The sequence below is a fragment of the Sorex araneus genome, chromosome 1, assembly GCF_027595985.1.
Source record: "Sorex araneus isolate mSorAra2 chromosome 1, mSorAra2.pri, whole genome shotgun sequence".
Classification (NCBI taxonomy): domain Eukaryota; kingdom Metazoa; phylum Chordata; class Mammalia; order Eulipotyphla; family Soricidae; genus Sorex; species Sorex araneus.
Genome location: NC_073302.1, coordinates 406,651,182 through 406,662,249, shown reverse-complemented (window position 1 = coordinate 406,662,249; position 11,068 = coordinate 406,651,182). Strand labels below are relative to the sequence as shown.

Genomic DNA, 11,068 nt, shown 5'->3' with positions numbered 1-11,068 from the left:
TTTTTCACTTTCTCTTATATTTAGGTTTTATGAAAACAAAAACAAAACCCTTTTATGTCTAAAAATCAGAACCTCAATTATGCTACAATAATTCTTATTTTCTTTTTAAGCATTTAAAATTCTTATTTTATAAAGGAAACTTTAAAAATATATAAAATGATTTATTTAATGCTTGTTGACTTAAGTACAAATAAATATAGAAATAGTTACTTTTGCAAAACAACAAAAATTTTGTCATTCTTTAATGGTATTGTGTTTTAAATTTCTTAATGTTTTTCTTTTTTTTTTTTTTTTTAAATTTTATTGAATCACCGTGAGATAGTTACAAGCTTTCATGTTTGGGTTACAATCCAATGATCATACAACCATCACTCCACCAGTGCACATTCCCCACCACCGATATCCCCGGTATACACCCCCTTTCCCACCCTCCCCCTGCCTCCATGGCAGACAATATTCCCCATACTCTCTACTTTTGGGCATTATGGCTTGCAACACAGACACTGAGAGGTCATCATGTTTGGTCCATTATCTACTTTCGGCATGCATCTCCCATCCCAACTGGTTCCTCTAGTCATCATTTTCTTAGTGATCCCTTCTAAAGGAAACTCTCCATAAGTATTTTAATGGAAAAACAACTTTTAATACTTAGTTTTCAGAATACAGAAACAGCTCAGAAATTGTGACACCAGCATATGCACATTTGAGGTAAAATTTGTATAAATCAGTAACTCTCACAGTAATGAGAAACACTGTTTTTAAAAAATGTATTCTACATTAACTAAGTTAAGAATTCCACATTGTTGAAAAATATATTTCAGTTCAGTGCTATAGTACTTATGCAAATATATGTAAACTCTTTTACTAGATGAACTTGAAAAAATAGATTGCTTATAATTATGTATTAACACACGTACCAACAAAAACAGTGCAACAGGTGCAGAAAGCATACTAATCTAACTATTGCTATAGCTGTCTGGAGTAAACCATAATATCATCAGGCTTAAAAATCCCATCAAGGGTCAGGTTCATGGTTTTATTTGTCCTTTCACAGCCTTTACACAAGTAGTGGCTAATTCTGATCATCTATCCACACCTAATCTCTTTGTGGACAAATATCATCAGCTAACTATTATTTTGAAGTACCTGGTCACTATCATTCCCTGATTAAGTAAAATATTATTATTAATCAAAGCTCATCAAAACTTTTAAAGCTATTAATGGTTTCAAGCAACTGAAATATCTAATTCTGGAAGTAAATGGCTAATGAATATTTTCCCTTTGTTAGCATATAGCCATCATATACATGTGTTACTATCAGTGTATAAATAGGATTAACATGCTTGCATTTTTCTTATGAGCTAGAATACAGGCTATATATTATATACCTGAAACATCATCACATACTGCCATTGTGACACAGCCCTATGAATGGATATTAAAAATTTAGTGGCTGACTCCATGTTTCTGAAGTGAATTGGACATTTTCCAGAGGCTGACATGGTAACATGTTTATGTTGACACGGTGCACCACAGTCGTCTTCTTTCATAAAGTTCACAGGCTTTTTTTGTTTCCTTTTCCTGAATGATTCTGTAAATAATAAATAAATAAATAAATAAATAAATAGACTGGTGGTTGCATCTGAGAGTAAGAAAAGGATTCACATGACCGAAGAGAAAGTACAGGCAGAAGGAAGGCCTTTGCCTGGCATGTGGCTAATGCTGGTTTGATCTAGTTTGATCCCTGACACCCCATTGGTAGATGGTTCCTCCCCAGTACACTCAGAGTATTACTGGGTGTGGCCCAAAAATGAGAATGAAAAGATCAAATGGTCGAAATGGGAGTCTGCTCCTCGGCACCCCATATGGTCCCCCAAGCATCACCAGGAGTGGTTTCTGAGGGCAGAGCCAAAACAAAAAAAAAAAAAAAAAAGAAAAAAGAGAAAAACATGGAGTCACAGATATAACAAAGAATTTTTCTTTTCTTTTTTTTTTTTGGCTTTTTGGGTCACACCCGGTGATGCTCAGGGCTGACTCCTGGCTCTGCACTCAGGAACCAATCCTGGAGGTGCTTGGAGGACCATATGGGATGCTGGGAATCGAATCCAGGTCGGCTGCATGCAAGGCAAACGCCCTACCATCTGTACTATCACTGTACTATCTTTTTATTTGGAGGGGATGTGTCCTCCAGTGGGGCTACAGAGCATGAGCAGGTGAGGGGTGCAGGGGAGTGGGGGTCCTCCTGGAGCTGCAGTTGTTCTGTTTGGCTGTGCAGGTTTGGGGCTGCCGCTTAGAACTTTGTGATACTAGAGCCAGTGGGTCTGGGGAATAACAAATATTTTCTTTCTTTTTGTTTCTGGGCTATGCCTGGCAATGCTTAGGATTACTCCTAGCTCTTGTGCTCAGGGATCGTTCCTGGTGATACTTGGGGCAACTATATGGGGTGCTGGGAATTCAATCCTGATCAGCCACACGCAAGGCAAGAGTCCTACCCCTTGTACTACTCCTCCTGCCCTCTAATATTTTCTTTTCTGTGTCTAGTTATAAATTATGAGGACAATCATATATGAAATATAGATTAAGAAAGTCTCAAGTTTAAAAGGCTACAAAATTTGGAGGTCTCACTCGAAAAAAATGTCGAGTAAAAAACATGTTAATAAGTTCATCCTACTCTTCTGACATTTTGACTGTTAATGGCAGAGAATAAATTATAAAACCCCTCTCTTGTATTTGTTTCACTTTGTTTTGTTGTCATACCCAGCAGGGCTCAGGGCTTAGTCCTGGTTCTGTCCTTAGGGATCACTTCTGGGAGGTTCTGGGGTGCTGGGAATTGAACTCAGGTTGGCTGTGTGCAAGGCAAGTGCCCTACCCACTGTACTCTCCCTTTAGCCCCAGCTAAACCTAATTATATTTCTGGCAGGAAAAGAATAAGTAGAACAAAACAAAACAAAAAATTCATATGAGGAGACCTTTTATTTATTTATTTTGGTCATTCAGGTTTCGTCAGAAGAATATGCTTCTCAAATGATACAAAGGTGACAACACATCACTTAAAACTAGAAGAAAATGATTCTAAGTTAACCATAAGTGATCATTTGTACTTAGAAGGTGCAAATCTATGAGAGGAAAAAATATCTCCTAAAATGGCACTGCAGTGTTACTGCAGGGGCAGTTGCCAGGCTCCTGTTCAGACTGAGCACTAATGCCACCAGTACAACCGAAACAGCTCTAAGCAACCACCTGAGGAGACAGGACTAGAGGAGGTACTCTGAACGGCCAAAGTTATTTCACATGCTTATGTATGCATCTTAGTGCTCTAACAAAAGTCCATTTTATTTTATTTTATTTTTTTTTTTTGCTTTTTGGGTCACACCCAGCAATGCACAGGGGTCACTCCTGGCTCATGCACTCAGGAATCACCCCTGGCGGTGCTCAGGGGACCATATGGGATGCTGGGATTTGAACCCGGGTCGGCCTCGTGCAAGGCAAACGCCATACCCGCTGTGCTATCACTCCAGCCCCCAAAAGTCCATTTTAAAGATGTTTTTATTTTGGACATGTCCTTTAAGTGAGGATGACTTTCCAAAATAAAAATTTTAAACTGGCAGGTGATGATGAGGTTTGTGTTGCCAACAGCCCTTAGTTATTTCTACCTTTTCTCTTCTTGAAGAGGGCCAAGGCAAACAAGGAAAGACGAAGACTACAGATTTTAAGGAGGCTGTTTTTTTAATATTGATTTAGTGCTTTTAGCAGGGAGGGGAGAAGACGGGGAAATCCAAAGCCCTTCCAAAGACGCAAAGTGGGATTTATTTACAGTTAAAGAAGTCAGCTTTTTCCCCTTCCACTGTTTAAAATATATATTTTAGTTGGTGATTAAAATTAAATTGAAAAAGTAAAAGTGAGAAAGCTACGATTTCCAAATAGTTTTAGGATATGATGCAATAGCTAACACTGGTCTGAAAATAGAAGTATAATGCACAAAAAAGAATTTGATAAAGGTTCTCACTATATTGGTCTGTATTGGTATTGGTCACACAGTGATCTCGTTCCTCATGTCAGGTTCAGAAAGTTAAAAATAGGAAGAATTACTATCAATAACATGGATTTCATTTTATGTCCCCTAACTCCTAGAATCTTATACAGGTTCTAATAATAGACATGAGGGGTGGGGCAAGGGAAGAGGGTCGTAGGGGTGAGTGAGGAAAAGAATTCCAATCAAGGAACAACTACATGCAGCTATGCAGAACTTCCCTTGCTTAAAAATTATCACTGTCACTGTATCACTGTCATCCCATTGCTCATCGATTTGCTTGAGCAGGCACCAGTAACATCTCCATTGTGAGACTTGTTGCTACTGTTTTTGGCATATTGAATACACCACGGGTAGCTTGCCAGGCTTAAAAACTATACAAAACGTTATTTTTGTGCATGCAATCTAGCCTCACATTCCTAAAGTATTACAATCCTCATTCAAGTTGCCAAGGCTACTGCTCAGGTGTTAAATGATTCACCCGAGATTCAGAGAAAGAGCAAACAATGGAGACGAGGTTTGATTTTATATTTAGAAAGGGAATTGGTTTTAAGGGTGATGAGAGAGTAGACCTCAGGGACTGGTTAAGAGCTGAATAGTACCACCAAGTCCTGGGCTGGAGAGAACGGGAGTGAAGGCCCCCAGGTGGAAGATGCAGGGATCAGGGCAGAGAGGGGCCTGCTTGCCGCTGCAGCTGCCACGGGTAGCAGGAAGAGGCGGGGAAGACCCTGCTCATTGTCTTGCTGCCCGTCTGCTCTGCACTGGCGCCTTAACTGGCCAAACCTGCCCAGAAGACAAACAGCAAGGGAGCCTGGACAGTGTAGCCCCAGAGACAGAGACAGAAACTGGGAGAGAACGGCTCCAAGGACACAGGTCTGTGATGGAGCATGGCAGAGAGCAACCTGGGAAACGTGCAGGGTCTGGAGCAAGAATGTCTCACCCTGAATCCCACTTTCCAGTTCAGTGACTTTGGGTCCATGATGCAGCAGCCAAGTTTTGCAATCATCCACAAAACAGGATATTAAAATGTTTAAATTTAGGGGTCAGAGAGATAGCACAGGGAGTGGGGCTCTTGCCTCACACACAGCCTACCCAGGTTGGTCCCTGGTACCAAATAAGGTCCCCTGACTACCACCAGTAGTGATCACGGAGCACAGAGCTGGGAGTAAGGCCTGAGCACAGCTAAATGTGGCCCCATAACATTCTCTCTCTCTCTCTTCTCTCTCTCTCTCTCTATATATATATACACACACACACACACACACACACACATACATACACACATGTCCAGTGGGTGTGCTCTCATCACCCATAAAACCAATCCCTTTTAATAAATATCTGTATACACACATGTGTATATAGGCTTTGTGTGTGTGTCTGTGTATTTACTGCACTAATTTAAATTGTTTACAGTGGTAGAGAGTAAATACAACATATATGAAGCCTTATTTGGTTTCTGTATTAGCCAACTATTTGGTCTTTATCTTCAATCGGGTTATCTATTTAATACTGTAAAAACCTGTATAGCACTATAGCACTGTTGTCCCATTGTTCATCGATTTGCTCGAGTGGGCACCAGTAACGTCTCCATTGTGAGACTTGTTGTTACTGTTTTTGGCATATCAAATAAGCCACGGGTAGCTTGCCAGGCTCTCCGAGAGGGATGGAAGAATCAAACCTGGTTGGGCCGTTCAAGGCAAATGCCCTACCCGCTGTACTATCGCTCCAGTCAAAAAAAAAAAAAAACAAAACAAAACACCTGTGAAAAAAATTTCTGTTTATAAACAGAAATTAGATCAAAGCCTCAATGTTCTAGTGAACAAGGTTCAACACTTATTATTTATGTGGTAATGTTAGTTTTCAAAGAAACAAGTTTTAAGTACCTCTTTTTTTTTGGAGGGGGGGGTGACAGAATTACTGATAAAAGCTTTTTCTGTCCTTTGTCAAGACTTTGAATATGGGGCTGGAGTGATAGCACAGCGGGTAGGGCGTTTGCCTTGCATGCGGCCGACCCGGGTTCAAATCCCAGCATCCCATATGGTCCCCTGAGCACCGCCAGGAGTAATTCCTGAGTGCAGAGCCAGGAGTAACCCCTGTGCATCGCCAGGTGTGACCCAAAAACCAAAAAAAAAAAAAAAAAGACTTTGAATATGCCCTGACTTTATAAATGGCAGGGGAAAAACAGCTCTGCCATAAGCAAAAGACTTCTGTTGTATTTCTTCACTGCCCATGACAGATCTTGCAGCATGTCAATTCTCATCAGGGGCTAGAGTGATAGCACAGCGGGTAGGGCATTTGCCTTGCACGTGGCCGACCCGGATTCAATTCCCAGCATCCCATATGGTCCCCTGAGCACTGCCAGAGTAATTCCTGAGTGCAGAGTCAGGAGTAACACCTGTGCATTGCTGGGTGTGACCCAAAAAGCTAAAAAAAAAAAAAAAAAAAAAAAAAAAGAATTCTCATCAGGCAGGCCATACTGAAGTCAGAAACTCTATTCTTATCTAAATTGTCCTTGTTGTGTGTCTGTGTGTCTAAAGCAGACCACTTAAATATGCAGCTTAGCTGGGAATAACAGATTACAAATATGTTTATTAGATGGTTCCTTAAGGAACCTCAGGATCTCCCTTTACAGGGATGAGTGAAGAGTGACTTAGTGAAAATGTCACTGTCTACCACAGGCCACAGGAACTGAGCTCGCAGGGACTTGGGGCTGGAGCACACTATTTACCACTCTCTGGGTTGCCCTTTGTGTGTGTGTGTGTGTGTGTGTGTGTGTGTGTGACTGTCAAAAGCAGATCTGTTAAATCAAACATGCAGCTTAACTGGGAATACCAGATTACAAATGTGTTTTTGGATGGTTTCCTGACTGGCTCTGAATCAAGGTCAAAGTGGCTGATTCAGAGTTAAATCACGCTCTTGACAACGTTTGATAGAGCAACTGGTACAGATGATGACCAGATGGTGGCCATAATTGTTTACACTTTCTTGGGTGTTTCCTGTTTGCCATGCCCCATGGTAGGCATTCTCCACCTCAATTCCCTCAAGGCCCATGAAGGCAGGTGCTATTCCTGTTTCCACTTTACAGATAAGAATGTGAGTCCCCAGGGGACACAATCCCGGCTGAGGTCACAAAGATCGAAGCCTATTGATGACGGCCCTGCTAATCCCTGAGTGTAGTACCTGCTTGCCTCATACCAGGAACAATGCTCCACCCTGGAGATTCAGTGACTATTAGCGCAAAAGGAAGAGAGTCCTGGGACTAGGGTTTCTAGCCTAGTAAAATCATGGTACAGCTGTCATCGATGAAATGGAACCAACTCTCCTTCCCAAAACTAAGAGAAAGTTCCTAAAGTGTCAAAATTCTGAAGGTAAGACTGAACTGAAAGCAGAATAGAAGAAGCTGGGAGGCCAGGGCTGGCTCTGAGATGGTCTCTCTCTCTCTGTCCTCTCCCCACACTTGGCTGGGAAATCAAGCCACGTGAGGGGCTGAGAGGGAAGAGAAAGTCTAACAGAGATGGGAGTTGACAATTCTTACTTGCTGGACTGGAGGAAAAGGAGGGGGAAAAAAAAAGAGCAAACCTTGGACCCTTGACATTGCAGCTTTAACTGCAGTTCCCCTTCATCCCCCATTTTCGTCTTTTTCAAGTAAGCTTTCAAATCCCATTTGCCTAAAGCTTTGTGTGAAGGTGACGGACCAATCAGTGGAACAGAAGGAGCAATGTGGCTAAAGTATGCTTTGGGCATGAATGAAGCGATGTTTTAAACGGTGAGATGAAATTTTTCCAGAGCCAGTCCTTTTTAAATGCTGCCCATCTTCTGAGATTTAATTATTCTGCTTCATGCTTTAAATGAAGCAACACTGTTATGGGTTGGCATGCCATTAATTCTTGTTATGAAGAGGTTTTTTTTTTGCTTTTTGGGTCACACCCGGCAATGCACAGGGGTTACTCCTGGCTTATGCACTCAGGAATTACTCCTGGCAGTGCTCAGGGGACCATATGGGATGCTGGGAATCGAACCCGGGTCGGCCGCATGCAAGGCAAACGCCCTACCCGCTATGCTATTGCTCCAGCCCCGTTATGAAGAGTTTTAAGCCAAGTTCTTTACTTCCCAGGTAAAAACATGTCTTTCTTAACTAACAAAGTCATTATTGAGTACATCCTCTTGATAGGGGAAAAATAAATAAACCAAACTAGCTGACTTGGGTAATTAGTACTCTGAAATTTGGGGACCCACGCTGCTCACCTGAAGGTCCACATGTTCTTTCAGGAGTCGGTCATACTCCTTTGAAAGTCTGTCTGATTGCACCTTCATTGTTATCACATCAGTTTGAGCCTTAGAAAGGGCTAGAAAAACAAAAGAATCAAAGGGAATTAAAAAATTTTTACTGTAGAACTTAAACTTACAGAAAATTTCTGACTTAACAGAGAATGCCTACATAGTCTTAATCAAATCCACCAACTGTAAATGCATTTCATTTGTTATTCCCTCTCCATTCACAAGTTATTTTTTTCAACTGAATATCCAATATTCCCAGTATCCCACCCTCCTCCTGGCCTCCCCCTCCCTCTTCCTCCATGGCAGACAATTTCCCTCTTACCCTCTCTCTACTTTTGGGCATTATGGTTTGCAATACAGATACTGAGAGGCCATCATTTGGTCCTTTATCTACTTTTCAGCACACATCTCTCATCCCGAGTGATCCCTCCAACCATCACTGAACTTAGTGGTCCCTTCTGTATCACAGCTGCCTTCTCCCCCAGCTCTTAAGGCAGGCTTCCAACCATGGAGCAATCTACTGTCCTTGGGTGTTAGTCTCATATTATAACATTTTATATTCCACAAATTAGTACACAAGCTATTTTCTTAAACTGGTTGGACATAAGTTGTAGGCGTCATGATCTTTAACTTTATGACCTTTAATACTTTAATACTTCAGTGTGTATTTCCTAAGGAAAAAAAGGATTCATCTCACATCTTTAGTATAGTTAACCAAACTTTGGAAATTTAACAATAAATATCAGCATTAATACTACCAAATCTTCTATCCATATACTACTCTTAGCAACTCTTTAACTATGCCTTATGTTTCCTATTCTTCTCACCTCTAGACCCATTTGGTTGTTTTATCTCTTGAGTTTCCTGAAAGCTGAAATAGTTCTCAGCCTTTTCCCTCTTCTTCTCTACTATAGTTTTTGATACTGACATTTAAGTTTTTCTTATTTTGGGGGTGGGCCACATCCAGCATTGCTCAGGGACTATTCCTGGCTCTGTGGTTGGGGTCATTCCCGGTGGTACTTGAGGGACTTTGTGGTGCCAGAGATCAAACTGAGGTCCGAACCTGCTAGGCTACTGCCTTACTTCCACCCCTGATACTGGCATTTAAAATAATACAGTAATTCTTCCTCTTCAGTAAGTGTTTTCCACTTTGCTTTGGTCTTCTGTGTCCTCATAATTAAGTTCAGGTTCAGGCATCCCACATAACACAAATATAATGTAAGTTACGTTCAAAGTTCTTAACAGGTAATGTCCAGATACCTATCTGCCCCCTTTCGCATTTTTTAGTACCTTCCCCCTGGTAACCAAGAAATAGTATGTTGGAAGTCGATGAAAACATCCTGCTTCTTGTCAAAATCTCACTTTTATATTTAGCATCCATTGATAATTTTTGCTCAAACAATCTTTATAGTGATGGCTACAAAATGGTGCAGAGATAATTCAATTTCACCATTCCATCCACATTTATCAGTCAGCATTCTACTACGATGAGCCTTTCTTTCTTAGGGGAAGCTTCTCCCCCAAGTGGGGTTCAGGGGATCTGGTGTCCACTCATGGTAATATGTGGGTCAGTGGGCTGATGGTCCAGGGATGCAATGCTGCTACCAGTGCTGGGGGCCACCTGGACCATCCTGATGGAGATGGGGGCAGGGGTGCTTCACGGCTGCAACCACCAGTTCTTGGGAGGCCATGTGGTAGCATGCAAGGCAAGTACCCTGCCCACTGTACTATCTCTCTGGCCCCAGGAATACAATATGCTCAGTGCAACTGAGAAAATAAGTGTTACATTATTTTTTTTAGGAGGGTTTGTGTGTGGGGGGGAGGTGAACACATCGAGCAATTTAACCAGGACTGGCTGTATGTAGTGCCTTGAACCCTTACTATCTCTTTGGCCCTAATTTTAACTGACTTTTTGATTTAAGTAGTCAACTGTAGTTAGTGGTTCAAAAATGTACAGGTGCCTGACTACTGGCATATAAAAGGCAAAGAAAATTCAGACCACAGCGGCAGCTTCAAGAATGTTGACCAGGGGCCTGCATGCAACAGGACTGGATTAAATGGGAAAAAATCGATTTAAACTTATGAAGGGAAAAAGTTACTTAGGAAATTCAATAAAAATTTTTGGAATCATTGAAAGACATGTTTTCTCATGGACTATTAGGAGAAAGTCTATGTGATGTGGTCCTAGGACGCTAAGAAAATCACAGCAATCCAGATATATATCTGTAAACTACTGCTTGGATACTCTCTTCCGAATCAAGTCATTTATTTTGCTTGCATTTTAGTGATTATTAATAAACCTAAGAATTACTATCATTAATTTACTCTAATTAGGAGAGGCCGTTATTGTCTACAAGTCTTTCGGCCTGTTTCCCAGTTTCTCCCAGGCTCCTGTTATTTTTAAAACCTATAATACTATGTTTTGGATGTTTCTTGTTTCCTTCTGGAACTGCCATCATGACTAAGGGGTTGTATAAGCTTGTTACCTGACATTTGAACGTGCTTGTTTTATTTTTAGCCGCATTATTTTGGAAACAGTATTTATAGGGAGGACATTATTAGGCAAGGAGGTCCGAAGTGATACATCTAAACCACTATAACAATATCCTCATCTGGAAAAAAGGGGTTGCTCACCGGCAGTTTGCCAGCAGCCCTAGGAAAACGAGAAAAACGGTCAGATTCCAATAGAAATTAGTTTTAGTTACCAAGAACTTTTTGAGGTATACACACATACTTGAATGAAGTAGAAAATAACCCCTA

General features: G+C 41.1%; 1 protein-coding gene across 3 annotated transcripts in view; it reads right to left on the bottom strand.

Moving 5' to 3' along the window:
* Positions 1 to 451: 451 nt before the first annotated feature.
* Positions 452 to 11,068, bottom strand: part of BCAP29 (B cell receptor associated protein 29) — a 43,483-nt gene continuing 32,866 nt past the window's right edge. For all 3 annotated transcript variants that reach the window (XM_012935325.2, XM_055146832.1, XM_055146842.1), the window contains exons 7-8: positions 8,276 to 8,376; positions 452 to 1,591 (exon numbers count right to left, since the gene is read on the bottom strand). In XM_012935325.2, coding sequence (XP_012790779.1) covers positions 1,556 to 1,591; positions 8,276 to 8,376 — 137 coding nt within the window. In that variant the 3' untranslated portion in view covers positions 452 to 1,555. The remainder of the gene's footprint in view (positions 1,592 to 8,275; positions 8,377 to 11,068) is intronic.